Here is a 26,996-nt window from a genome sequence, read left to right as displayed (position 1 = left end):
CTGTTACAGTACTGATATCCCTCAATTATTGAATCACTGTTATGTTGATTACCTGTGTAGCTTTCACTATAATGAAGCTGGTAATTGTTCTCAGACATAGCAATCAATATTATTCATTGGAGGCCCAGGATTTGTTTCTATGTCATTACATAGATTTATTTTAGCACAGCATCGTCTATGATCACCATGCATTCTTGTACAAACTCATTGGTCCACAGCATGTGTACAACACTTGATATTTCTTCAGATTTACGCGTTTTCGTGTTCCAGTGTATTTTCCAAAGCAAGTAAACGTACTGTTTGACGAAATTTTCGTCGAATGGAAGCTGGCTTTTTCCTCACTTTTTCAAACGAACCGAGACTGGCAATTATTCGCCTTCTTTTCATTCGACTACTCAGCCTGCAACTGATGTAACCATGAAGTTTTGACGGCAAAGAAGTGATCTTAAAAATCTTTTTCCACACAAATACCCTCAGTTTTCTGCTTTTCTGCGACAGGCGTTTCAGCTTCTTCACAGGAATCCTACCTACTTCGCGATCACGACATCTCGACACATGACATTCACGTACAACACGGTTATGATTACAATACACAAATTTAGCATAACGAGATCTCAATTCCTCTCTTTATTTTATTTTTACTACGCTATCATGTTGATGATGTACAAATGGCTGCATTGCCTCCCTTAATACATCAGATTTTCCCAGGACATTCAACATTGCTCGTGTTGGTAACGCAATCGTATACAACATGCGAACGTACATGATTACACAGAAAACTAATGCAGTACAAAGAGAAATTGATAGAACTGATAATCCACTTGATGAATTGTACAAAATATATGAAATAATGATCATGACAGTCATAAAATTAAAGAAGTTACTTGCATCTTCGCTTTGGTAAGTGACGGCTTTCTTGTTGTCGTTGTTGTCCTCCGTACCATTATGCTGATTACCAAATATCAGAAATAGCAGCGTCAAAATTTCGAGTTAAGTTCCTTAACGTACTTCTGTCATTGCTAGTCATAGTTTGCACATATTTTGTACTCAATGACCGCTCAACTGATCTCTTTAGAACTTGTACGAGCTTGATAGCAACATTTGAGATATTTGCCAAGAGTTCGCGGAATTGTTCGCGGAACGACGCCTTTCAAAATGAACACTCATTTTCGTGTTTTGATGTGGGTCTACCACGAACAGTCTGTAAGTGGTTTGAGCGTATTGGACCTAACACCGTCACTCCCTTCTGCCATACCTGTAATGTATACCTACCATCACAGAAAATCACTTCTAAGGTTATCGAAGAGAAATGAAAATGAAGCGAAATGAACATTGAGCCTTCACTACATATCTGCGGTATTGCCCATTGCACGTGACGGACATTTGCGAAGAAATACACTGGTAAACCTAGAGTAGGTCGCCCGACTAAAAAAACAGGGCGAAAGAGCTGACATGAATAATTATAGTCTGATTTCTGCCATTCCTGTTGTGGCAAAAGTATTTGACAGGATTATCTGGGATCAGCTGTATGCTTACCTCTATCTTTAAAAATAACATGATTTCCCTACATCACTCTGGTTTTCGTTCTCTTTATTATACGGTCACGGCTTTACCTGATGCTACTAACAATTGGGTATTAATATCGATAAAGGATTGTAAATTTTGCCGAGTTTTTAGACCTGAAAAAGCATTTGATATAGTTGATCACGATATTCTGACATGATTTACTTTGATATGCAGGAAATGAGTCATTATGTCTGTTCGTTACTACTAGTCTTTCCCTTTTTGGGTCTGGCTTCTGATCATTTCAGCAAACAGTCCACCTTTTCTTATCAACACTTCAGGTTCGTCGAACTCCACCACTCGTCCACCGTCAAGAACCAGCACCCTGTCATAGTCCATGATGGTGTTCAGCCGATGAGCAATGGTCAGCACCGTCGAATCCTTAAATTTGTCACGAATGACTTCTTGGATCAGGCGATCAGTCTTGAAATCTACATTAGCGGTGGCTTCATCCATAATGATGATCTTACTCTTCTGCACCAGTGCACGAGCCAAGCATACCAGCTGCCTCTCACCAACGCTCAAGTTTGTTCCAGATTCTTTCAGTTTGAATTCGAGCTGTCCTGGGAGATCCTCAACAAGCGTCTTCAACTGCACTTCCTCCAGAGCGGTCCAAAGGTCTTGATCCGAATATTCTGAGAATGGATCTATGTTCCTTTTTAAGGTACCTCCAAAAAGTATTGGATCCTGGGTTATAACAGCCATGGACCTTCTGGCCTCTTGGAGATTAATAGATCCTATATCCACGCCATCGATTAAGACCTAAAACGTAAGCCAAGTAAGGTTTGTTAACAAAGTATCCTCTCGTCCCTATAAACCTAAGCACTTGTTTAATCCCGCGGAATTGAAGACTTACTAGATGTTATACAATAAGCTCAATAACGCACGCATTTTGATTGGCTCTCACTTGTGATCTATTAGAGAACAAGGGCGTAGGTGAAATTTTCATCAATAGCTCAATATATCTATCAAATAGAAAAAAAACTTATTACGCCACTCCGTTGTTTCCTGGTTGAGCCAGTGGCCTCTCGTGCACGCGGGCGCCTTTCTTGGCATTGTTCAGTTCCGCGCTCTTTCTCGCTAGTTCGGTTCTCTTTGAACCATCATACCTAGACAGAGCTTACTCTTTATTGGCGTTATGTAAACATATAAGTCAAATGTCTCCATGTAGCGTCAGTAATAGACAATAGAAGACAACAAAATGTGGTAAGCACATCAGTGACACTAGAGGTGGGCTTTTTTTCTTTCGTCATTTCGACGTCATCTGTGATGAATTACAAAACAGACACACGCAATATGGAATCTATTTGTTAAATAGATGATAGCAGGTTCTACATTTTCAAACGTTGCTATGAAACACTTTGAGAGATATATAACAGAGTTCGAAGGAGACTGTGATCTTTAAAAAGTGTAATTTAGTTGCCTAGTTCTAGTACTAATATATGGAACGAAAACTGATCGGTGTTCTTAGTGCTGGCGGCACAATCAATGTTATTGACATTTTGCCTAGCTTTACAAATTAGGAAACACCAACAATCATGTCAGTGCCCAAAATAGTGTTTAAGGACTTACCTCTCCAGAAGCTGTTTTAAAACCATTAAATATCACTCGTCTTGATCATTAACGTACCTTTCCCAGGGGATCAGGCATGCGGAACAACGCCGATACCAGGGACGACTTTCCAGCACCTGTGCGACCCACAACTCCCACCTTCTCCTTAGAAGAAACACGAACGTTGACATCCTTTAAGACGCGAGGTCCTCCTTCAAAGTAAACCAGAGAAAGATCTTCTATGGTCAGGCTTCCTTCACTTGGCCAGGACTCTGGAGGACGGTTCTCAGCGCTGTAGCCGGACTCAGAATTGATTTTAGTATACGACATAACCCGTTCGACTGACGTCATAAAGTTTTCCACCTCTGAAGCTGATCGTACACCATACTGAGTGCTTTCCATTGCTTGCAGAGCGTATGTCAGAGCGAGTCCCGCCAAGGCTAAGAAAAAAACAAAAACAAAACAACAACAACAAAGAACTTCTAGTTAAATGGAATTGTGAAAGAGAAGAGCCTACTGTTACTGAAAGCAATTTGTGAAGAACGAGTTGACAAATAAAGAGGGAGGAAATGTTTGGCTTTTGGCTGTTGTTTCCAGGTTTTCTCAGATTGGTTTCTTCAAGGATTTACCTCAGACCATACCATCCCCCGCAAACTGACCCCAAATGAAGTCTTTGTGAGAGACGAGGGGCTACCAAGCAATCCAGGTAAAATTTGTAACATTCTTAACAAACATTTTGCTTCCGTCGGTCAAAAATTTGGTAGACAGCTGTCTTCTTCATCGCGTCATTTTGCTAATTACTATAAGAATACTTGTCTACACATCTTAAGTCATTCTTTTTTGCCCCTGTGGCTCGAGCTGAGGTTGAAAGCCAAACAGTATCGATTCCTAGTAACAAGACATATGTATTTTATTCTTCTCCAACAATAAAAGTATCAATAGCAGTCCCTTGGCAGAAATCATTTATATCCAGTTGGGTAAATACCCGTTTGCGAAAGTCATGCCTGCTTATCTGATGATGAGACTGATCCAAATAACTATCGATCAATGTCACTACCTAACATTAATAGACTTTTCGAAAATTAGTGTATTTTCGGTTGAAACCGTACCTGAGTAACCGCAACATTCTTACTTCCTCTCATTATGGTTTTTCGAGAAGTTTGCGACTCAACATGCAACACTCTATATTGTAAACCCAATCCAGAGTAATATGGACCATAAATTGTTTTCGTGTGGAATTTTTATTGACCTCAAAAAAGCATTTGACACTGTGAACCACGATATTTTGCTGCAGAAGCTACAGCATTATGGCGTAAGAGGAATTATTAGCGATTGGTTTACTTTGTACTTGAATTTTCGTACGCAATCAACACGTTTCCGACAAACAAAACATGCCTTGTGGGATTCCGCAGGGATCCGGTTTAGGACCATTGTTATTCTTATAATTTATACATTCAAATGATATCATTATTTGTTCTGAGTTGCTTCAGTTTTTATTATTTACTGACCATACCAGTTTACTTTACGTGAATAAGGACCTTAAAACTCTTGAATTAAATGTAAATGATGAGCTAATGAAACTTTCAGATTGGCTAACGGCTATTTAACTAAGGCTTAATATTAAGAAGTCAATCTTAAGTTCATTTTTCGCCCTTATCAAAAAGTTTCTTTCATTTCAACCAAAAATAATGATTCTGGATAACAAAAAATGGGATTCACCCAACTGGAATGTGTGGAATACCTAGATATTGTGAAAGATCAAGATTTAAATTGGAAATCACCAATTAACCTTGTCGTTACGGTTGTTAGCAAAGCTGTAGGTATGTTAGCTAGATTACGACGTCTATTGCCTTTGCGAACCCTTACTCAAATGTATCAGTCCTTGATTTATCTATACCTTACTTTTGGCTTAAGCTCTTGGAGACAGGCTAACAAAGCTGATCTAGATAAGTTACTTCTTTTACAGAAGAGGGGTCTCGGAATCCGCTTAATTCATCAATCAACTGACAGTAGGGAACGTGCCATTCCTTTATTTATTCAGCGTAATATTCTACCTATTACTTTCCTTTGTGTTGAAATAATTTCTAAACTAATGTACAATGTGAGAAATAATTTAGCACCCATCAATATTCAAAATCTATTCATAATACCAACTTTATTCTTTCAATGAACAATGAAAGGGAGAGATACCAGAGGTTATCCCTATACGACGTTATCCATCCGGATCGATGTTTTTAATCTAGAGTCGATTTCGATGAGGGAGGAAAACAGGAGTACCCGGAGAAAAACCCTCGGAGTCAGATTGAGATCGACTGAAACTCAGCCCATATACGATCTCGAGGCCAGGGTTGAGCGTGGGTGGCAGAGGTGGAAGGAGCGGTTGATAACCATTAAGCCATCCTGTCTCCCCAATTCAAATCCGTTTCAGATGTGCATTCCTCTAATAACCGGTAAACAGCTGCCGATTTCCAGCTCAACTTGTATGTAAAAACTAACTTCAGAACCCGGCCATGTTTTCAGCGGGGAAAACAGTGGGCAAAGTCTTGCGTTAATGAAAAAGGAATCTTAAATGGCACTTATGAAAAGCAAATGAGCAAATGAAACAAAATTCTTTAGGAAAAATAACTTCATAATATTTCTCTATAAAAGGATTTGTGCCATTTTGGGTTCGGACTAACTTACTTACTTACCAGGATTTTCCGAAGCCAAAATGGCAGCCACTGCGACAATCGTGGCAAACACACCAGATAGCAGATCAAAGCGTACGCTCAACCAACGATTAGCAGACACTGCCATGAAAAAGGCTTGTGTATTTTCGTCCTGATACCTAGAAAGAGAATTACAAATTAAAGAAGGTAGAAAACAAGGCAATGATGGGAAAATCAATATGGCCGTTGAGATTTTGAAAGGAAGGAAGGCCAACCGCTTTGACACATGTGGAGCGCTGTAATCTCGGAAAATGGGTGGGGGAAGGTGTCATAACTTCTTACACTTTGGTCAAGTATATGGAATATCGCAATTACATTGTAGTTAAAACAATTGCCTTTCTCATTTTAAAACGATTTTTTGTATTGCTTTAGATACTATCGCAGTATACGTCTTGTTTATGGCTTTAACGTCTGGCGGTTCTTTTACAGAAGAGAAACTAAATCAGCGATTGACCTCGTTTCCATGACCTTTCCCTTCACTTTAGGGCGGGGAAAGATCTTGAAGTCTCATTCCCAATGCTTCATGTGAGTAACAAACCGAAGCGGACATAAAATGCTAGTAAAAACACAACACAGCTTTTTTAATGGTGACCATGTGCGAAGCGAAATTACACACAAAATGGTCACATGATTCAAAGTCAACGTGATCAACGAATGAAGGCATTACGTTACATCCCCTTTCTTAAAAAAAACAAACGTAGGACAAAAGAAAAAGTTGTCCTAACTAAGTTAATTTCTTTGATCAAAAAAATGACTTTCAGGTTAGAACGAAATGAACAGACCTATTGAGTCTGATCGTCAGCATGTCATGCAGGCCTGCAAACATTTCTCTGGCTACGGTGCGAAGGTGCACGTGATGATGCTGTAAGAGCAGAGGTAGGTAAGTCAGCTTACTTGGTTGTGGAATCTGAGCTGGAGCAACATCAGACTCAGCTGTAATGTTCGAAGATAGCGCTGATGCTTCAACTGTAGGAGACTCTCATTGGTCTGCTGGTATGACAAGCAGAACACGACGATTGTGTCTGTAAGTAGTACCTTCTACAATGACATGGCACGAGCGGTAGGGAAGCAAACGCACCACGCTATTAGGAGATCATAGCGTTGTAACCGTAGCAGAGTACGCTAAAGGCGTTTTGGCGCAGTGTGAAGTGGTTTGGAGAAAATTGTCTCCAGGGGCTTGTGGTCACTTTGAACTAGAATATCACGAGCGTGTATGTACTTGTCAAATTTCTCCGCAGCAAATACTATAGCTTAGAGTTCCCTTTCTATTTGAGCGTAGTTACATTCAGTCGCTGATGGTGCTCTTGAACTGTACATAACTGGTAGGCCTTCTTGAAAAACAGCACTGCACCTAACCCAGTATCAGACACATCGCACTGGAGGACCACTGGGAGGGGAACGTCATAGTACCGTAGAATTGGAGGAGTGGATAACAGGTTCTCAAAAGCTTTGTCATGCGCAGGCAGCCACTTCCAGTCAGCATCTTTAACTGCCAAGCTGCGTGACAACTCTGTATGGTCTGATAGCTTGGACACAAGCTTGGAAACATAATTAACCATCCCAAGGAAACGTTGCAGCGAGGTAACATCAGTAAGCCTTGGCCTTTCAAGAATTGCTCTGATTTTCTCAGGACTGGGAGCTAAATCGTCTGCAGTAAGTATGTGACCAAAGAACGGTACCTCTTGCATTCTAAAACGCATCTTGTCTGCTTTGAGTTTCAGAATTTTTTTTTTCACGAGCTCGTTGTCGGAACTGGGTCTATGCAGATTTCAAGGGCTCCTAAGGGTTTGCGGACTACCACCATACTGGAAAAACCAATTTGTGGCTTCAGTGACAGCTACAATGACACAATTTATGACCTCCTCGTCAACCTTTTCCTTCTTGGGGGTGTAGTACTGGTTGCATAGTAGTATTGAGTTCGATTCTGTAAGGCTTTTCGAGTTCCAAGACCAGTAAACACATCTTGAAATTGTTGGGGCACACGTTTCTGAGTAAGTACAGTAGATGATCGACTGAGAAACAAACACGTTCAGGTTGATGGCAGTTTGACAGCACTACCACTGGAGGTGCATTTTATATGAGTCTGTGGAGAACTACTTTCATCAGCAACATCCAAGGCTGATTCAGCAGTACTAACGGGAACCAGGGGCGTCCTCCCTCACAGGCGTCGGCGATTGCGACGGTAACTAGGGCAATTGGGCGTTGAGACGATGTAGGAGATAGAGGTTGTATGATGTGCAGTGATAGTTGGCTGGCTCCCAGCTGTTTCCCATCCGGGTACACACTGTTTCGTGCATTGCGATCGTAGTACATCTTCTGTTTGTCCCTGCGGTCCTTGAGCTTGTGATAGACGTTATGAATCACTTGGGGATTCAAGAAAAATGCCTCTGCAATCACAGGCTGCCCTTACTTTACAAATAATGTTTAAATCTCTCGCAGCCAAACAAAACTGCGAGAAGTTCTCTCTATATCTGAGGATCGTGTTCTTCAGCTTTGGTTAGGGACCTTGAAGCGTATGCAATCGCGTGTCTATCATGGAGGACACATGCTCCTAGGCCTGACTTAGAGGCATCTACTTGCAGTTTCACTGGCTTTGTGGGGTCGTCAGGACAGGCTGACTGGATATAATTTGTTTCAGACAGTCCACTCCTTGAGTATCTTCATGTGACCAGAGCCACACAACATCTTTCTTTAATGCACTTCGCAAGGAAGCGGTAATTTCTGATTGGGAATAAAATGGGAGACGTAATTTATCACACCAAGGAACCTCTGCAGCCCTTCTTTGCCCGGAGGTGAAGGCAACTGTGTGATGGCGCGAACTTTCTTCACATCAGGTTTCAGTCCTGATTAAGACAAGATGTTGCCCATATACTTGACTTCACGGACTTTGTTTTGCAGCTGTGCAGCCTTAAATTTGACATTACCTTCACGAGCTCTTTTCAGAAGCTTTAAGGGGAGTACCACATTGAGCTGGATGACTGTGTTCAGCCTGTCATTCATCCTCCTCGATGAGTGCAATACTCCCTACATGAGAAACTGAAAGTAAAGCTTCAGGAGTTGGACGTGAAACATTTTACCCGTCACGGGCAGCAACAATAATGTCATCAAAGCTGATCTCCACACCACTAATGTCTCCCAACAAGGCTTCATTCTTCTCTTGGAATACGTCTGGCGCTGAACTTATACCAAATGGCATTCGCTTGAAACGATAGCGGCCAAAGGGTGTATTCATTGTACAGAGGCTACGTATCCATGGAAATTTACCACGGCAAATTTACCTTGGGGAAATGTCGGTCACACGCACTAAATGCAGTTTCCCGCGGTAAAAGGGCCATTTACCGCAGTAAACGTGCCCCGTGTAACCGCAACTAATATGTCCCGTTTTTCTAGACGGTGTAAGTTACTTCGTTTCTTCGTTGTCTCATAAGTTAAAGAATAGAACTAGGGATCCAAGGATGAGTGTCTTATCCTTTTTTTCTTGACTGGAAAGTGTTACTTCAGTACATTGGCATTTCATTCAGAACCATAAATAGGATAATGATCGATTAGAGTATTATAAAGCACTCCAGTTTTGTAGAACAGTGGAGGGCTGGAAGTCATGCTAACATCGTTAGAGAGGGCGAACTTGATGAAATTCTTCCTGGTTTTGGGATAAGTTGACTTATTTGATTAAGTTCCTTAAATTCAGTAGCTCTCTGGGGTCTGAGATCCATCGAGAAGATTACAATTAGCAGTTAGCGGAGCTCCGGTGGCCTGAAGGGCCATACTCATAGGAAAAAAAACCATTGCTCGTGGTATAGCGGTATACACTCAGGACTGAGAGGGTAAGCACGAAATGCCACTAACGATAGACAAAGGGGAAGGGGGGGGGAGGTTTAACTGATAACTGACCCTAGAGAATGGTTGACTTCAATTGCCGTCGGTTGTCAGACCCCACATCACGAGAAAACATGATTTTTTTTATTGTAAATAGCTGCAGTCATCGTTGTAAGCTTGTCAGACCGTAAAACTAGTTGTTAGATTCTTTTCAACGTAAACGTTTGAACGAGCCCTTAGACAAGGAGTTCCCTGCTCTGTCTGGAGAATCCTTGTTTTTAGTAAAGTCATGTATTTCGTTACTTATACACTCTTAAATGAATCAAATGGTTAAATGAAGACTAACCTTTTTAGTCTTTCCAAAAATGTCTTGCTCATGTTTGAAGTATGCACTATTTCCAGGCCATTTACTGTTTCCGTGATGTGTGAGTATACAGGGCTGCATTTGATCGCTTCAATTCTCTTCAGATCTCTAGAGGACCTCAGATAATAACGTGCAAAGTAAACAAATATTCCAATTATTGGTAGAAGGGCCAAGAAGAGCCAGTAGTTTGTTGCAACTGGAACGAAAATAGCGCTGACGGAGAAGAGGCAGTATATAAGAGCTTGAAGAAATAACGGTGGCAATACGTCATCCATACAACCAATATCTTTGGAAAACCGATTCAGGATACGCCCAGCTGGGGTCGAATCAAAGAACTTTACAGGTGCCTTGATAGTCGCCACCGTCATTTTACTGTGAAGGTTTTCAGCCGCTTTGAGGAGGAGGTAGTAAAAGAAGAAAGACGACATTGTCATGACAACAAGGGCCACCGCCACTAAACTACCATAAACGACATGGGTGTTCGTCGCAGTCTGTTGGTCATGTGACATCTCAGCTATTCTGGACAACCACCAATTTGGAGCTAAGAGGCAAACTGGAACAGTGTTCATTTTAGTAAAATTGAAGAAACTTTCAATGAAAGAAGAGTCAATGGTGAGAATTTAAATCGCGCAACGCTTCCGGTGGTCATTCATTCAAAGTTTAGATGGAGCTTAGATGGCAATCATGTGGATTTGTGAACGTTCTATCCACTCCGAAATCTGTTGAGGGAGTTGTGTTTTCCACTATCACCCAAAAGATGGTAGGAACCCTTCAAAGTTTCCTCAACTTTTCTACAAGTGGAATATCTTTCCTGCAAACACGACCTAATTACGCGATATCTTTCCTGCAAACACTACCTAATTACGCGATGTTGTTGTTTCAACTCTTGCCTTTCGATGGTTTCATAGTTACTTGTCTAATAGGAATCAAAGGGTGCGCATAAATTCCACTCTTTCTGATGCGCTACCACTAGTCAGCGGTATTCCACAAGGCAGCATAATGGGACCGTTACTATTTACAATATCTGTCAAAGATTTATCAAATGTACCAAGAAACTGCTCTACCGAATGTTATGTTGATGATACAAAGATATATATGTCTTTTAATGTCAAAGATGGTGATGATGCCGTTGCTGCTGTGAATGAAAATCTCCACAATATTCGTAATTGGTGTTTTCAGAACGGTTCGTTACTGAATCCAGAAAAGACTAAATTAATTGCGTATGGAAGCCGGCAGATGTTAGAAAAGTTACCAGAATTTCACATATTATTATTAGGCAAAGAACTAGTACCTGCTGACTTTGTCAAGGATCTTGGTGTTACATTTGATAATTACTTGACTTTTAATGAACACACGATAAATACAGTGTCATCATATATATCTACACTTGTTCAAATAAGCCGCGTGAAGCATATTTTCAAGAATGAACTGATAACAATAAATTAATGCACTAGTTTTTAGCAAACTATACTATTTCTCTTCTGTGTGGTCAAATACGACTATGTCTAATGTAAACAAATTACAAAAGGTTACAATTTTGCTGCACGTATTGTAAGTGATACACGAAAATATGATCATATTACACCGGTACTTAAGAACCTTAAATGGTTACCTGTTAAAAATTACTTATATTATCGTGATGCAACACTTGCCTTTAAATGTATGACTGGCCTTGCTCCGAACTATTTATGTAATAAGTTTATTTGCAGAGGGGATGTTAGTAAAAGAAACACTAGAAATTCACAATTATTAAACATCCCTCTTTTTAAGACCACTACAGGACAAAGATCATTCTCATATCGTGTTGTTAATATATGGAACAATTAGCCTACTGATATAAGGAAATATCCTTTAAATGAATTTTTAATTAGTTAATACATACTTATACATGTTGCATTTGACTTTATTACAATAGTATATTTTTATATTTTATATACTTAATTTTTAATTGTACATTATCAATGAAAAGCCCCCTTAGGGAGTGTTAATAAAGTATTGTATTGTATTGTACCTTGCTTTCATTAAATCGTGTAGTGTACTTTTATCCTCAATTATTTCTTTATGACAGCAATAACTGTGTTAATACTAATTATCAGAATAAAATCGAAACACACAATACACCTTTTGCTGAACGCTTTTTTACTTTGAAATATGTTTGCGACATTTGTCCCTTTACTATAAAATTATACCGTACCAAAACCAAAAGAAAAATCAAGTTTCTATTCGCTATGCTAGTGTCTCACGATTATCCAATCCATAAATTCTTTAACACATAATACAGTGTTTTTGTTATAACAACATTTTTATAACAACGTTCAGGCTTAGAATAATCATAATTTTAAGAACATACTAAGTACATACCCAGGCTGAGAATCAGTTATCACTAAACGAAAAATAAATGTAGTCTAACACGACAATTATCTCAAATACATACTTGGGGGCGTTTTTTAAACAATAACAATGTGGTTTCCGTTTTGCATGGTACTCTGCAACTCAGTTTGCAGATGAACTTAGTACACCACACGACTTTAAGAGATAGTGTCACGCTATTTTAGTCAAACTTCAAAACACTGAACAACGTCTTTGCATCAATAAAGATGTTGTTTTGTTGTCAATAACCATTGAAGTTCTTTGTTGTTTGAAGCTTCTCAGTGGGTTGTCAGATGTGTTGTACGTGTGATCTAAAATACTAGTTTAGATTTGTACTCAGTTTTGAGCATGACAGAGCGCCTTAGGAAAATGTCAAGAAGGTTTTCAGTCTCAAATCGCCAAACAAAAAACAAGAACGTTCAGCCTCAGCCTCAGCCCCAAAATTAGACGTTTTTGCAATAAAACGATTTTACGAGTGTTTCATCTTACTGAGTGGTCGTAATATAGTATGTGTCACAAAAATAATTTTCAAGTTATTGAATCAGCCTTACCTTGTGCAAACAATTGGGAAATTACAAGCAGTGTTATCCCGGAAACGGGCAGTCCTTCCTTAAAATAGTTCCAGTACAGTCTAAAGGTCACAGTTCCTATACCCTTGGTTTCCTCGTCTTCTTTTAAATCAACGATTGGTCGTTCCTCAAGATCGGCCACTAACTCCTCACTCATTTTTGAGACTGCTAGGGAATCAGTAGTCCGCAAGACTATTGTATTCCGTATGGGTGGATCAAAACCATGTGCGAGGGCTTCGTTAACATAAACGTTTGGCTCTCCTGCTACAGATGAGACAGAAGGTTCATTCATTGACTTCTTGGCCATACCTTTATCATGAAATTCGTCTTCGTTAACACCAGGACCATTCTCAAAGGGCTCAGACAGTTCCTGGTGAATTATTTCCTTCTTCGGTTGTGGATCAGGTCTAAATGCTTTGTTATCTTCTCCTTTAAACGCCTCACTATCTTTACCCCCTGCTGATCCTTTCGAGCCTGTGACGATCGATACTGAAAAATCTTGCTGAGTATCGATCATCCCTTTATTATCTTGGACTGGTTTAATCAATTTCATATCTGGGGTTTGTTGCTGAGCAATCCCAGGAATATTGCATGCATTGATTGAGGGGATCGATGGCCCTTCACGCTCCTTCTGTATAATCCCATTGTCATTAATCTTCTGTAGTCTGACTTTCTCTGGGAGTCCAGGTCCATCTACACATTGCTCGGGATATCTTGCTACTCCCCCAAACGCTCCCTGGTCGACGTCTAGAATTTCAGCGTACTTCCCTTGGTGAATGATTGAACCGTTCTCCATCACAAGGACGCGATCCACATCTTTCAAATATTGCAACTGGTGTGTGACCAGCAAACGAATATGACCCGATAAGTGACCTAGTATGCAACTCTGAAAAAGTTGTTTTCCTACTTTAGTATCGACTGCACTCAGTGGATCGTCAAGCAGGTAAATATCAGCGTCTGAATACACTGCACGAGCCAAACCCACTCTTGCCTTCTGACCTCCACTAAGGGTAACACCCCGCTGCCCGATTTCCGTGAGGTCGCCATTTGCGAAGTTCGCCAAGTCTTTCGTCAACTCACATATGTGAACAACCTGTTGAAACTTCTCTTCGTTAAAAGCCAATCCAAACAAGACGTTCTCTCGTATTGAGCCAGAAAATACCCAAGGTATTTGAGGAACATAGGCTACCTTTCCGTGGTACGATATTGATCCTTTATGTAGGGGAAGTTCTCCAAGAATAGCTGTTAATAGAGAGGATTTACCACTTCCAACTGCCCCTGTTATTGCAATCAGGTTACCATTGCGTACATTAAGAGTTATGTCACTCAATGTGTTAGTCAAAATTTCTTGGTTCCAAGTACAGGACGCTTTAGAAATTGAGACATAAGGCTCTGTGCTAGTGGCGGATACTCCTGGTGTCACCAGTTCCATTTTCGATGGAGAATCGCCAATACACGTTTGTGCTCCGCTCAAATAGTCATTTCTTTGTCTGTAACTGTCTAACTGGACAGCCATTTTCATTTTCGTTTCATGTTTATAATTCTGTACCGCAAGGTTGCTGTTATCATTTTGATCGTAGGTGTTGTTTTCTCCGATTCCTTCGAACTCCGTTACCTTTTCCATCAGGAATGTCTGTATTCTATTGAGTGCTACCTCATTGTCCGAAGCAACTAGCATGGTGAAAGCCACGTTGTAGCAAAATATGGATCGTAATATTGTAAAGCTTAGAAGAAGTGTGAATATTGCAAATGATGACAAGTGAGTTCCAGTCAATATCAGAGTTGTTACTGAAACCAGGGTGGCAATAGGAAGTGTTGTGAAGAACAGAACAAGTAACATTGATACAATTAAGCCTTTTAAACGAATTATTGCCATCTCCTTCCTGTAAACAGATTAAGGAAAAGAAAAGAAAAATGATTAGAAAAAATATATAAATATAATATACCAGCCTGCTTCCAGCAGAACCCACGCCCTTAAAAGAAGTCCCAACTTTTTTTTTTAATTCTGAACATTGAGTTTATTCATAGATTGTCAAACCAAACACAGAGTTAAAAGCGAAAAAAGGCCATTCAAAAGTTGGACTGTTTGGCTAAAGTTGTACGGTATCGTTTGTGTTAACTGGATTTATAAGTCACTCCTAGGAAAAAACTTGTTTACCAGGCGAGAGTCGAGTCTCCTGAGACCAGGTCCACTCGTAGAAGGGATTTAGGAATTGTCTTATTTGTTTCATGGTTGCTTTAAAACTCTATTTCCTACCGGGATGCGAAAATGATGCGTGCACGCATCATTCTTGTAGGATTCCGTAGAACGCCATTGCAGGATACAAAGCATACGAGAACTTTAAAAGAGCCACCAGTCATATCTTTTCATAGGGAAAAATCCCTAAAAGACATGCTCGTAAGAGTAAAGCTTTAAAGAGGTCAAAGACCGAAAATACGGTACAAAAGTTGTGAAGAGCTGTCAATCCTTGGTACTTTTTACTGTGTATATTCTGACCCCTTTCCATCCGGGTTATTAAAGTGTCCTTAATCCGTCTTGCTCGGACAAGGCAACGGACTTAAATGTACTAATTCCCCACCCCATAGGGAAAAGCAAAGGCCAAAATGTACTAACCCCCACCTCTCTGGGAAGGCAACGCAAAAAAAAAAAATCAAGTAATCCCCCACAGGAAGAAGGAATCACTACATGATGCAAAGCATACGAAAACGTTAACAAAGGTAACCCTGAAATCCCCACAAATTACATCAAAGAAATGCTAAGACTCATAGTCAAAGAGAATTTCCAGTTTAATGGAAAGAACTATCTACAAATTCACGGTACCGCCATGGGTACTAAAATGGCCGTTGCCTTTGCAAATATCTTTATGGCCGATCTTGAGACACAGATTCTAAGCAAAAACGTCATTTAGCCAATGTCGTCAATATATCGCTTCCAAATCATTGGCTCTATGACGTTTTTGCTTAGAATCTGTGTCTCAAGATCGGCCATAAAGATATTTGCAAAGGCAAAGGCCATTTCAGTACCCATGGCGGTACCGCGGATTTGTAGATAGTTCTTTCCGTTAAAGTGGAAAGAATTCTCTTTGAGTATGATTCTTAGCATTTCTTTGATGTAGTGTGTGGGGATTTCTTTCAAACACTGTGGCGCAAATGGCAAGATGTCTCTAGGGATTTCATTCCTTTGCTTCAGCGCTGATTTGCTTTCTATGAATTCGATGTCTGATGGGAGTGTCTCAATCAGCACGGTAAATTTGACGGTTGGCGGATGAACTTATCTATCTCTGCTTTGCTGACATCCTACCGTTTATCATAACAAAATAATAAAAAAATTTAAATATAATCAAAAACATTTGTTTCCTGCTCCGGAAGCATAATAAAAGTTAAAAAGTTTTACAAACTCGGAGCTAAAAGTTAAAAACTTATGAAATATTTCGTCCGTTTTTCAACCGGACTTCATCAGTCAATGATATGAATGTTAAAAAGATGAATTTTAAAAAGGTTTTTAACGCCTCTTGGGGGTTAGAATTGTGTCATAGATGGCTGCTAATTCGTAACCATTCACAACTGTCAATCTCAAGAAATGCGGTACTGTGTACCAGATCCATTGTGAGAAGTGTAACAAGGAGTACGTTGGCGAAACGGCCCGCTCTCTGGAAATCAGAGTGAAAGAACACCAATCAAGAAGTTCATCAGCTATTCACGAGCATTGTCGCCTGGAGGGCCACTCGGTGGACCCAAATAAAACAAAAGTACTATCAACCGAAGTTAACACCTTCAAACGCAGGATAAAAGAAGCTATTCAAATTAAACTTACGAAACCGGCGTTAAACAGAGACAATGGTTACGAATTAGCAGCCATCTATGACACAATTCTAACCCACAAGAGGCGTTAAAAACCTTTTTAAAATTCATCTTTTTAACATTCATATCATTGACTGATGAAGTCCGGTTGAAAAACGGACGAAATATTTCATAAGTTTTTAACTTTTAGCTCCGAGTTTGTAAAACTTTTTAACTTTTAAAAAAATTTAAATTATAGTAACATTGCAAAATTGTGCAAATCGTTCGTTTTAGCCTCAAAATGCAACGTTTTATGAAAACTGCTTTTTTGCAGTGTTTCCGACAGTTTTCCAGCGAAACCGAACATAGACAAGTTCATCACACAAGCAAACTCACACCACCCTACCATCAAGTTTACGGCTGAGATCTCAAACACTGAAGCCACATTTCTAGACAATGTTGTATAAAAAGGCAAACGCTTCCAAAATCAATCCATTCTGGATATAAAAACAGTCTTAAAGCCGAATGAAACTATTCATTTCACTCATTTTTCCTCCAGCCACCCACCAGGCCCTTAAGCACTCTGCGCACTAATTCTTCAAGAACAACTTTTGAAGAGAACATTTACAAATTCAAATCACGTCTCCGTGATCGAGGCTATCCAAAACGTCTGATTGAGACACTCCTATCAGACATCAAATTCATAGAAAGGGAATCAGCGCTGAAGTAAAGGAATGAAATCCCTAAAGGCATCTTGCCATTTGTGACACAGTATCACCCGGCAGTGTCAAATCTTAAACGTGTTTTACTGAAAAAATTGACACTTCATACAAAAACAGACTTCTCTACGGCACATTTTCAAAGAACCACCACTCATATCTTTTCATAGGGAAAAACCCTTAAAAGAAATGCTCGTTAGAGCAAAGCTTTAAAGAGGTCAAAGACCGAAAATACGGTACAAAAGTTGTGTAGGCCTGTCAATCCTTCCTACGTCCTACTGTGCATATTCTGACCCCTTTCCAACCGGTTATTTAAGTGCCCTTACTCCTTCTTGCTCGGACAAGGCAACGGACATAAATGTACTAACCCCCCACCCCATAGGGAAAAGCAAAGGCCAAAATGTACTAACCCCCACCTCTCTGGGAAAGCAACGCAAAAAAAAAATCAATTAATCCCCCATTAATCCCCCACCCCCTCGGGAAAATGAAACACCCACAAACCCCACCCATGCCCCATGTTTTTCTGGGGGGGGGGGGGGGGGGGGGGCTAAGGTTAAAGTGACAGATGCATTATTTACATCCGAAACACAGTCAAACAACTTTTTTTTTTGTTCCCTAGAATTATTAATCTTTTAGTGGGCTGCGGTTGTTCGAAATCTCAAGACAGCTGGCCCACCTTATGCCCAAAAACGACAAGGTGTTTTTATGGTGGAAACACAACTGCTACTTATCCTGGCTAGTATATTACCTGCGGAGGTGATGGACGATGTCTCTAAAGTTCCACTCCCAAGCATGCATCTTCACCGCTCGTATTCCAGAGATGATTTCATTCATGATTACGAGCCGTTTGTCTGTAAAAGTGGCCGCTTTCTTTCTCAGGTTTGCGGCTTTTCTCGCCATTAACATTTGAACGGCGACTAAGACGATGAGAAAAGAAGCGCCAAGGAGGGCTTTCCAGCCATTCAGGTACCACAAGATCAGCAGATTGCTTACAATTTCTAGCGGCGCTAACAACATAATGCCAACACAGTTTAAAGACTTCTCGATCTTTTGTGCGTCATTCGAGACTAGGTTTATAGTGTTCCCAGACAACGTGGACTCCAGGCTACAACGACTTAGTGACAGAAGCTGTGAGAAAGAAAAAATGTACTTGGTATATTTTGTGGGAAGGAGAAGAACCCAATTGCCTGAAGAGCTAATTTTGAATTAGCCGGATTCTCAGACGGTCGGGGTCGTTCTTGTCATGCACTCTTCTCCCTTTCCCGTCTGATGGACTTTATTCAAGGTCATGTTCCTGACATCATGGTTCTACTGTTTTTTTACACCAATCCAATCGAGTTTACCATTTTCTTTAAAGTCAGGAATTTAAGGAAGGTAAAATGTTTGTAATTAAAATGGCGGAAAACCTAAAAGGATTTCAGGGTGCTGTTGAGAAAGTTTGCCAAATCTTTGGTGTGGAGAAACTTTTTCCCGAACAGATGAATGCTCTTAAAGCTTTTATTTCAAGAGAGGTTGTTGTTTTAAACTTGTCAACGGGGTTCGGAAAGTCGTTGGTGTTTCAGATGGCTCCCTTGGTACACGCCAAACTTTCCAAGTTCAATCACGGATTTACATCCAATCCAATATATATTGTCATTTCACGACTCGTAAGCCTAACGGAAGACCAGGCGAATTTTCTTCGGAATCTGAGCATCAGAGCTAGGTCTATAGGAGACGATAAGTTTGTAAATATCGTGTATTCTTCGCCGGAGTCTTTACTCGGAAATGGTTACTGGCGAAATATGTTGCCATCGGACGAAATTTGATAGGAATAGTTGTGGATGAAGACTATTGTATCAGCACAGGTAACCCAGGCTAACTGTGTGTGCCACATAGGTAAATATACAGAACATATGAGGCGAAGTTTAGGTCTGAAAATTTGCAAGAAAATGGAGATAAAAATCGATGAAACGTACCATGTGGTGAGGTGTTTTTGTGTTTAATACGTTCACGAAGTTTCGGGGAAAATGGTCCCCGATCACCTTCCTTCATAGTATAGTGACAAGGTAGGAGACGGAAGCCAGCGTCGGGACTCCGATCGACCCAAAACAAGCACGTTTTTCTTCGCGAAAATCGAATCCAGTCGCTAAATAAACAGGCCAGGCTCGTGGAAAATGAATTTCTCTAAACCATAAATCCACTGAAGCATCTCCAAGTAGCAACGCGAAGCCACCAGACTACGTAAAACTTGTAAGTTAACCTGCTCAAATGGCGGCCAGAAACCGTTGTCCTCGCAAAGTGTCCAATTCAAAATGGCGCTGAACTCGGGACGCTTGGTGATGAGTATATTAAGTCCCCCTAGAGGAAGGGGAGTCCCAGATTTCTCAGTGAGTTTTGTTTAGCAATTTGGGACTCCCCTCCCTCCAGAACTTATTATACTCGTCACCAGGCGTCCCGAGTTCAGTGCCATTTTGAATTGGACACTTTGCGAGGACAACGGTTTCTGGCCGCCATTTTAACAGGTTAACTTACAAGTTCTACGGAGTCTGGTGGCTTCGCGTTGCTACCTGGAGATGCTTCAGAGGATTTATGGTTTAGAGAAATTCATGTTCCACGAGCCTGGCGTGCTTATTTAGCGACTGGATTCGATTTTCGCGAAAAAAATTGTGCTTTTTTTGGGTCGATCGGAGTCCCGACGCTGGCTTCCGTCCCTTACCTTGTCACTATACTAGGAAGGAAGGTGAACGGGGACCATTTTTCCCGAAACTTCGTGTACGTATTAAAGACAACAACAACTCACCACATGGTAAGTTTCATTGATTTTTATTTCCATTTTATTGCAAATTTCCAGATCTAAACTTCGCTTCATATGTTCTCTATATTTACCTATGTGTCACACACAGTGAGCCTGGGTTACCTGTGGTATCAGCCATTGTCCACCAGTCCACCAGAGGAGAAAGGGAGAAGAGTGCGTGACACAAGCGATCTGGACCGTCTGAGAATCAGGCTAATTTTGAGTCGCTTTCTCCCTAATCTGATTGTCGAACAGCAATGAAAAAAAAGCTAAAGAGCGTTAGACTCTCTCTCGTCGCACCTGAATTTTATTTGGACATGTATGAACCTGCTGAGTTACTACAGGCTGTTAGAAATAGTTTATCCAATGGGTTTAATTATTTGCCGCTTCCGTTAAGTTTAGAATCGATTTAAAAAGCGAATATTCTAAACAGTGCGCTACAATGTAGGTTGTCTAATACGATGCCTTTGCTCAAGTGTCCAGACTAGATGACTCTAGGTAACCTCATCTATGCCTCGTCCTTTATATTTTTGTAATTTATATATACATGTATATTTTTTTGACGCATATATCTCAAAAACGAACTCGTCAACCCCATATCTTATTGTTGGAGAGTGATTAGCACGCTAGGAAAAAAGTTTCTGCAAAGTTAAAAAAAATTCTCTGGAGCAGATCCATAGCCACCTTCACAATTGAAAAATTTTAACGTTGCTCTGAATCCCCTCCAGAGATTTATTTTAAACTTTGCAGAGAGTTTCGTCTTGAATCACTTTTTAATAATAATAAATGGGGGTCACCGAGTTCGTTTTTGCGATACAAGCACTTAAACACAAAATGTAGGGTGTTTCTAGATGGTTCATTTGTTGGCATGGTAATTTTTGCGTCACATTAATATGTACTTCTTGTTAAGCAATTATTGGCGTTTCCTATGGTACCATATCATTGCCATTAAGTGAAACGGTGTTGTAGAATATAATTAATCTTTCTAATAACACATGCCCTCCAAATTGTTGAAACCGTTTTGACCCGCCTTAAGTATAAAATCAAGCCCAATTCATATAATGACGAAGCTCACCTTCTTATATACAAGTCCGATTAACGCCACCTTCATTTTTAATCCCCAGAGTTCAGTGAGGTAGTCATAGTGATAACCCGTTAAAGCTTTCATTACACTTGTCGCTCCCAAAAGTGCCACGTACATGAACGCAAACTTCAAGTCCTGATTTGGTCCATCGTTCAAGGTTTTTAGCAGCAGCCAAAGGCAGAGAGGTTGTAAGGCACTACTTAACGACTCTAGGATTTTCAAAATTATCATCACAAGACCTGATTTCCAGGGAATAAGGCTGGTCATTGCTTTCCATAAGCGTGGTTTCCTTTTCCCGGATTGGCATCTTTTTAATTCTTCGAGCCAGTACTTCTCAGCGTCCTCCACGAGAACCTCAGCTTTACAATCTTCGAGAAGAGGAAACAAATCGTTGTCGGTCAGTGGTCGTTTGTTGCCTAATTTCAACACGTCATTCATCCACCAGAAGAAGATGACTGACAGCCAGTTTGCAGCATCTCTTGGATTTTGCTTCTCGGTAGGCTGTGGCATGTTTCAAAGAATGGTTTACCACTTTTTCCGTCGCAGAGATCCTAGAAGGTTAAAGGTAGTTACGAAATGATATAGAGAGCATGCGCGCCTAGCAGGCAGCACGTGCATTCGACTGCTCTTGAAATTGATTTTTAACTTAAGAAATTTTTTTTGACTAAATCTATTTTAACATTGAACCAAAAACTGCTCTAGGCCTATGAGGACATGCTGGTCCATATTTGGATACGATCTGTGATTTTTGTGAAGGACATCATTGGCATAATCCTAGGCAGAACCTCACTCAAAGGCAAAATCAACAAACTTGTAATAAACTGTTCCCAGAAAACTGGAACTGGATCTGCTCTCAGGCAAGAACGCGCCAAAGTCCCAAACCTGATGATAGCAAACGTTATGTCTCTTGCTCCCAAAGTAAAAGAATTTATTTTTCGTAAAGAGAAGGAATGCGTGTCTAACGGAGTTGTTATATTCCCGATTTTACCGTAATACGCCAAGATCGGAGGGTATAGATGCATGGAGGTGTGTACGCTTGCATCAGAAAGGGGAACTACAGATACAAAAACCTAGGAGAACTGAACTTCTGTTACGATCACGAAGACCTACGGCTACATTTAAGACCTAATCGCCTCCCTCGAGGATTGTCGTGTATTATTTCCGCTGTTATATACCACCTACCCAATGCGGACGATATATATTTTCGGGAGCATATTTTCTAACTCTGGTTGAATAAGTCCAAATATCCGAACTGTGATATCCTAGTAACTGGCCATAACCGTTTGGACATCAATGGAATTTTGAGGCATTTTCGCCTCACACAAATCGTGAAAGTAGCAACTCAGAAGGACGCCACTCTTGACCTGATATTAACGGACATGCATGAGCATGTACGCCCCACTGGTGAGCTGTGAGGAGATGTGGCATACTTTTTCTGATGTGGTGAGTACTGAACTGGACATCTTAATGCCAAGGAAGCAGTATGGTGTTTGTACCTCTGACGCACCATGGATGACAGAAAGTAAAATCCCTTATCCTCAAGAGGCAAAAGGCCTTGAATACACACGGCCCCTAGTCAGTTCAATTTAAGTTCTTTAGGAATCTGGTTCACAGCGAGAGGAAAGCTTGCCGAGGCTGGTATTACGAATCGAAAGTGCAACAGCTGAAGGGCGAAAACCCTAAAAAGTGGTGGGACTAGGTAATGCGGCTTAGTGGCCCTAAGACGACGAGTGGCGACGTGGTTAGTAATGGTTAGTGGTTAGTTAATGTAAAGAGTCAGTTAATCCATTTGTGATCCTCCTGGGGGTGATACGTTGTTGGCTCAAGGGATCTACTTAACTGACTCTTTACATTAATTACCCTTGTCCGCCTGTGAATCACATGTTGATCCAGCGTTATCACATAGAAAAACTGGCCCATTAAGGAGTCCCACGTAAATGCCACACACTAAGTGATCAATCAGCCATGTTGCCAGCATGGTTGTCTTGATAGTGTAGTGGTCATTACACCCGACTAGTGATCAGGGGGATGTGGGTTCAAATCCCGCTCAGGGCAATTACAGTTTTCCCCAAAAGTTGTCTAGTGTTGAGTTTCCTGTAACGTTCTCTCAATTTCTCCTCAACTTGGACTGTGAATCCATTTCCGATCCTCCTGGGGGTGATACGTTGTTGGCTCAAGGGATCTACTTTACTGACTATATATATATATATATATATACACCAGACGGCACCTTGTTAACAAGAGCACAGCTTCTTGTGCTATTGGAATACGTATTAAATGATCCCACAAGCTATTTGAGGGGAATGGAACAGTATTTAATTGATTCAACCGGGAGCTCTTTAATCCTAATTTATTGTTGGGGTCATTCATCGCGCGAACTAATATTTTACGGGTAGCCATCACAAAAAGTTGTCCAGTGTTGAGTTTCCTGTAACGTTCTCTCAATTTCTCCTCAACTTGGACTGTGAATCCATTTCCGATCCTCCTGGGGGTGATACGTTGTTGGCTCAAGGGATCTACTTTACTGACTATATATATATATATATATATAAATATATATATATATATATATACACCCGTTTTCAAAAACGTTGCAATTTCAAAATATATATGATATATATATGTCTTTTGTTTTCTCATCAGAAACGTGAGACACGAACCATGTGTATTTCACGCTGAAGGAACAATGCGTTTTTCTTCTAACAAAGATAATATTAAAAAATTGACGAGACAAATTCAAAGGAAAAGCAACTTGTATTTCCTGTACGGAAGCAGTGCTTCTCAATGCAGCTCCATATAGCTTGGATCTTCGCTGGCGTATCATAGAGCTGCACTTTGTAGAGAACATATCGTAGGTCCATAGCGCGCCATTTAATGATATCAATCTCTCAAAAATAGGAAAGCCAGACGGCACCTTGTTAACAAGAGCACAGCTTCTTGTGCTATTGGAATACGTATTAAATGATCCCACAAGCTATTTGAGGGGAATGGAACAGTATTTAATTGATTCAACCGGGAGCTCTTTAATCCTAATTTATTGTTGGGGTCGTTCATCGCGCGAACTAATATTTTACGGGTAGCCATCACAAAAAGGTGTGGTCTGTAAACCCGCCAACAAAACAACTTCCGACCCATCCAAAATGTTTGACTCATTTAAGTCATTTAAGCCCATAAACACGGGGTTCATGCCAGCAAGGCCGAAATCGAGAAGAATTAAAAGCAAAACAATGAGTAAAATGCTACTCATACTTCCTCGCTATTGCATCAGGAGGCTGACAATAACTCGTGGCTTTGTCTAGATGACAAGAAATCGCAAACAATAAGTGTTTTGGGGTAGACTTTCATATACTGGACTAAAATGGCGGAGGACAAATGAATTATTGTTATTCCGATTAGGCCTTGCTAATTAGGTATTATTATGTTCACGGTGTTCTTTTGTTTTATGGACATTAATTATTTCGGATCCGGTATATGAAAGACCAGAACAAAGTGAATTGCGAAGACAATATTCCCAACAAACATTTATCCAATTATAAATTCGTTAGACACCTTTCAAAACTGAAAGATCGAGCCATAAGTAATGAAATATAGGACGTTTTCAACCAACCTCTACCGACACCAATATAGAAAAAAGTACGACTTCTGGTGGACGAACAAAAGAAGCTAATGAGAGATCTTTTGTTTTCATCCATCAACATGGCGGCGATGACGTCATGTGAAAACCTCCTACAACTTCACTTTCTCGAAAAGTAATTTACGTTCTACTTTTTGATTCTTTTTTTTTTTTTTGGTGGGGGGGGGGGGCTTTTGAGATGAGATATGTGGTGAAACTGCTCCGTTCTTCAAGGTAATTCGTAAAAGAGCTGACTAGTAATCTCCATCTTCATAACCCGAGCAGTTCTTTCAGTTAGGAAAAAATAATAACACTGGGTTTCCCGCGCACAGATGTTAAGACACTGCCTTTCTCACATACCTTATTCTTCTCAAATATTAAAAAAAAACGCGAAGAAAAGATATGGTGGATGCTAGAGAGAGGTAAACTGGTGAAATTCAAACAAAGCCTACAAAAGGTTTGACAGCAGCTGTTGTTCTTTCCTTTTGTAGAAATGGTCCCCTATTTTTTTTTTCTGTCAACACCTTTCTGATGAGAAAACAAGAGGCATATATATATATATCATATATACTTTGAAATTGCAACGTTTTTGAAAACCGGTGTGTGTGTGTGTATATATATATATATATATATACATAAATATATATATATATATATATATATATAATATAATGAATTGAAGATTTCATCAGCTATTATATATATATATTTTTTTTTTTCGAATCTCGTTAGAGCCACCCGAATTGTGTATAAGGCGCAATTGTTCATTTGTTCATGTTGTTCAGTTAAGACCCGGTTAAGTGAGCGGATCACTTCACTCCTCCAATTACCTACTTACTTACTTACTTATTCACTCACTAGGTATATCCCATGTTACGTGATTTCTTCGCGATAGAGCTTGTTTTGTATTTGTCAAGAAACCAAATGTAACGTCATTTTAATAAACCTTTACAAAACTCTTTCGTTTAGAATTGGTTTTGAAATTGCGAGAACATTTTCTTTCCTTTTTTTGCATTCATGGGATAATGACTTACTACTGCAAATTATCTCATTCGAGCCTCCGCGCCGCCCGCCTGAGGGGACGCACCAAGCTCCAACTGCAAGTACCTCAAAGGAATGCTAGTACGGCGTACTAGGATTTCTAACATACCTTTAATTGAGAAGCGCACGTTTTGACACTCTGGAGGTGTTGCAATCCGTTGCATTGTCACGGAGCGGCCATTTTATTGGAAACGACCCAGAGAACTCTAGAGAGTATGATCCTCAGTGAATTGTGCAATCTCTTTTGATTGCGCGGAACCAGACGGCAATTCCGTAAACAATTATTACAGGGTTGTTTGGTTAAAATGTTTATTGAATGATGGTGGATCGAATGTGGAAGAGAATCATCTAGACATGTGAAACCTCTAACGAAGAGAGAGCAAACCAGAGGAAAGAGTGGAAGAAAAGGAAGCCGCTAAGAGCGACAAGAAATGTTGCAAGAGACATTTCAGCGGAAATTACTCGAAGAAACAAATACAACATTGTTTCACATTTAAGACTTGAAACGGGAAAATCCTATAGTTTAGCACGGTAGTGAGAGAACTGTTGAAAACATTGGTAAATCAAAGGATGTTGTCAATATTCGGTGAAAAAAATTTCCCGCTCGTCTCCCCTGGAATGCAGTTAATTTTCTTGTAAGCTTCCAGCAACGTTGGTCAGTATTTCGTTTTACACTGTTCCTGTGGGGTCGTTTCCATTACTAGGGCTAACGACCATAAGGAATATGTAGCACTTTAAGTTACTCTCTGACGGCCTACGTAGTTGCTTCCGTTTACTTTCCTTTGGCCCTCTCACTATCATAATTCGGCACTGAAGCTGAAGCTTTTAGTCAATTCTTTTTCTGGTTTGCCAAAAGCGCTGAAGTATGTTGAATTTCTGTTTGCAATCGAGGCGACAGTGAATTGTGAAGAAAATAGCATCATCTCGATCGATTTCAATTATGAATTAATAGGTTATGGTGACGTTTTTTTAAACGAGCTTTTTAGAGAGCTTTCACGACTTTTTATTGGGATTTAATTTTCTTCCCTTTGACTCCACTTTGGAA

General features: G+C 40.2%; 1 protein-coding gene across 1 annotated transcript; it reads right to left on the bottom strand.

Moving 5' to 3' along the window:
• Nucleotides 1-1,382: 1,382 nt before the first annotated feature.
• Nucleotides 1,383-21,807, bottom strand: LOC137995008 (ATP-binding cassette sub-family C member 4-like). The gene is made up of 7 exons (XM_068840583.1): nt 21,289-21,807; nt 18,189-18,568; nt 12,924-14,824; nt 9,985-10,555; nt 5,805-5,941; nt 3,193-3,554; nt 1,383-2,325 (listed from the first exon to the last, which is right to left on the bottom strand). The coding sequence occupies exons 1-7, from the start codon at nt 21,805-21,807 to the stop codon at nt 1,771-1,773; spliced, it is 4,425 nt and encodes a 1,474-aa protein (XP_068696684.1). The 3' UTR covers nt 1,383-1,770.
• Nucleotides 21,808-26,996: the final 5,189 nt, after the last annotated feature.

This window comes from Montipora foliosa, chromosome 3 (genome assembly GCF_036669935.1).
Source record: "Montipora foliosa isolate CH-2021 chromosome 3, ASM3666993v2, whole genome shotgun sequence".
Classification (NCBI taxonomy): domain Eukaryota; kingdom Metazoa; phylum Cnidaria; class Anthozoa; order Scleractinia; family Acroporidae; genus Montipora; species Montipora foliosa.
This window is presented reverse-complemented; position numbering and strand designations above follow the sequence as displayed.

Excerpts from the sequence above, each read along its gene's own strand:
- LOC137995008 (XM_068840583.1), bottom strand. The coding sequence starts at position 21,807 with ATGCCACAGCCTACCGAGAAGCAAAATCCAAGAGATGCTGCAAACTGG. Across the intron at positions 10,556-12,923 it reads TTCCCAATTGTTTGCACAAG|TTTGCCTCTTAGCTCCAAAT; the intron begins GTAAGGCTGATT and ends ACACTGTTCCAG. Across the intron at positions 2,326-3,192 it reads TGCCTGATCCCCTGGGAAAG|GTCTTAATCGATGGCGTGGA; the intron begins GTACGTTAATGA and ends CTTACGTTTTAG.